General features: G+C 42.4%; 1 protein-coding gene across 1 annotated transcript; it reads right to left on the bottom strand.

Annotated features, from left to right (window-relative positions):
* Nucleotides 1-201: 201 nt before the first annotated feature.
* LOC138085791 (olfactory receptor 2T3-like) lies at nt 202-1,173 on the bottom strand. The gene has a single exon (XM_068980334.1). The coding sequence runs from the start codon at nt 1,171-1,173 to the stop codon at nt 202-204; it is 972 nt and encodes a 323-aa protein (XP_068836435.1).
* Nucleotides 1,174-2,790: the final 1,617 nt, after the last annotated feature.

Raw genomic sequence — 2,790 nt, 5'->3', positions numbered from 1 at the left:
TCACAGATAAAAGGAGTATAAGGACATTAAATATAATGAGATAAATTATGATGAGTAAACAGGATGGAGGAGAAATGCCGCATGCATAAGAAAGAAGGAAGTTATAACTGGACTCAGTGTTGGAGGCCCTGGAAGCAGGGGACAAAGAAGAAGAGAAATTGGTGGGGGATAATACAATAGGGGAAAAATATATGGTCATCCTCAGGCTTTCCTCTTTACGACTTTTCCTAGGCTCAGCCCTGATTGCAATCTGCTCCTCAGAGCCCCTGTGACATCCTTATTCCGGAGGCTGTAAATGAGGGGGTTCAGCACAGGGGTGATGATGGTATAAAAGGCTGACACCATCATGTCCTGCTCAGCTGTGTGGTAGGAATCTGGAAGCATGTAGGTGTAGATGGTGGCACCAAAGAAGAGCAGCACTACAATCATGTGGGAGGAGCAGGTGGCAAAGGCTTTCCTGCGGCTCTCTGATGAACTCATTCTGTGGATAAGGTGCAGGATGAGGGCATATGAGCTTGAGATGACCACAATGGGGATGAGGACCATGAGAACACAGCACAGGTACATGACCATCTTGTAGAGGGAGATGTCGGAGCAGGACAACTTCAGCAGAGCAGGAGCCTCACAGAAAAAACTCAAGATTTTTCTGGAATGACAAAAGGGGAAGTTCATGGCTATGGGGGTGACCACAAAACCATCCACCATCCCTGCGAACCAGCATCCAGACACCAGGCATACACAGACCCTCTGGTTCATCAGCAGGGGATAATGGAGAGGTCTGCAGATGGCAGCATATCGGTCGTAGGCCATGGCAGACAGGAGGAGAAACTCAGCGCCAGCGAGGCTTAGATAGAAGAATATCTGGATCCCACAACCTGAGGGAGAGATTGTGTGATCTCCTGTCACCTGGCCCAGGAGCATCTTGGGCACAGTCACAGATATGTACATGAGGTCCATGAGGGAGAGCTGGCTGATGAAGAAGTACATGGGGGTATGCAGGCGGGGCTCCAGGTGGACGAGGATGATGAGGAGGGCGTTCCCAGCTAGGGCCATCAGGAAGAAGATGAAGGTCGCAGTGTAGAGGAGGAGGGCGTGTTTGGTTTCACCAAAGAGCCCCACAAGGATGAAATCATTTGAAGTTTGATTCTGTGAATTTTGACTCCGTGAGTACATGGTTTTGGTTACAGTTCTCACCTGAGGAAGAAATAAGATTCATTGGTTTTACATACTTCAAACATATATGGTTTTCTTAACAGTTTTCCAATAAGAAAACTACTTTGAGCTATTTTTTAAAAAATGAAGTTGCATTGATGTAGAATCAAAAGTTCAAAGCCAGGTTGCATTTTGGCCACAAATCTAGAGAGGAATATGAAATACGTCTGGAAAGCTGAAAACTCTATAAACAGACAAGTTGTTTACACTCAGCATTATTTGTTTTTTACCCCAAACTGAAGATATAAAAGGATCATCTCATGGGATGATCAGAAATCTAGATTAGTAAAAACACAATGAGTCTGCAACAATGCAAATGTTGATGAAACTATTCAGTAAAGCTCCTACTCCACTTTTGGACCTATTAGCTCCTCCAGTGCTCAGTGATAGAAGTCAAAGCTGCAGATAATGTTAATATTAATATTGTTAATTGTGTTAACATAACTGAAGTTTGTTGAAACTTGAAATGTGAACTATTTTCTACCCTTTCCTTGCTAAGCACTTCAGTTTATTGTGTTTTTCCTTAAACAATAAAGCTCCATAAAGATGACCATCAGGGGCATTGGAGCAGAAAATGCCCAGCCTGCCTGGGTAGAGCAGCTCAGGTTACTGACCTGGTGTGGGGCAGAAGGGTAGGACTAATGCAGACCTTTACAGGGGAGGAGATCACTTGCGTACTAATAACATACAGAAAAGGAGTGCAGAAGGGGTTCATAGGAAAGGAGCGTACCCAGGGTGCGGACATTGTACAGGGAAAGTGGGGCAGGGAGGGAGCAGACCTCGTACAGGGCAGAAAGGCACTCAGGATATGGACATGATGCAGGGCAGGAGAGGTGCCGACCTAGCATGCAGAAGGAGGGTGCTTGGTTCCAGACCTTGTACAGAGGAGGAAACATTCAAGGTACAGACCCTGGTGGAGCAGGAGGTCAACTATATGCTGATTGATCCCCCTCTTAACCTCAAAGCAAAGTCTAAATCACTTATTGTATTAAGTTTATGCAGAGAAATGATTTTTGCAAGAAACTACAAAAACAGAAGCTACTGATGTCCTGCATGGCAAATATTTAGTTGAAAAAATCTTAAACATTTATTTCTCCTTTGGCTGACTCCATTTATTCCCCCAGGTAATCAAGACATTAGATATTTCATGCCCAGTAAATGAATGAATGAAAATAAATGTGTATATGGAACAACTGGGTTAAACTAAACATAAAGCTACATCCCTTTAACATAGCATAATGATCCCTCTATTACTTTGTTTACTCAGAAAAGTAGTAAAATTCTCCTTTCTATAATTTATCAGCCTTGATTGACAATTTTCCATTTTAATTGCTGTAGTCCATTTTAATTGCTATAGTCCTAAAATTATTTAAGTTAACAAGATAATCCAATTCTAGATTATGAAAAAGTCAGGAGCTTCATGACTGATTGAGGTCTGGTCAGTCTCAGATTTTCTACACAGTTTAGAGAAACTTGCAGAGAAAAAAATTACACAGTAACTGAGACACATGTGAAGCAAAACATAATGTAATGTACCTAGGTCAAAAAAATCTTGGATTTCAGGAAATCTAAAATTAG

Source organism: Capricornis sumatraensis, chromosome 9, assembly GCF_032405125.1.
Source record: "Capricornis sumatraensis isolate serow.1 chromosome 9, serow.2, whole genome shotgun sequence".
NCBI classification, from domain to species: domain Eukaryota; kingdom Metazoa; phylum Chordata; class Mammalia; order Artiodactyla; family Bovidae; genus Capricornis; species Capricornis sumatraensis.
The sequence above is the reverse complement of the archived record's forward strand: the minus strand, read 5'-3'. Positions and strand labels throughout refer to the sequence as shown.

Bases quoted from the DNA above. Each gene is read 5' to 3' on its own strand.
- LOC138085791 (XM_068980334.1), bottom strand. From the start codon at position 1,173: ATGTACTCACGGAGTCAAAATTCACAGAATCAAACTTCAAATGATTTC.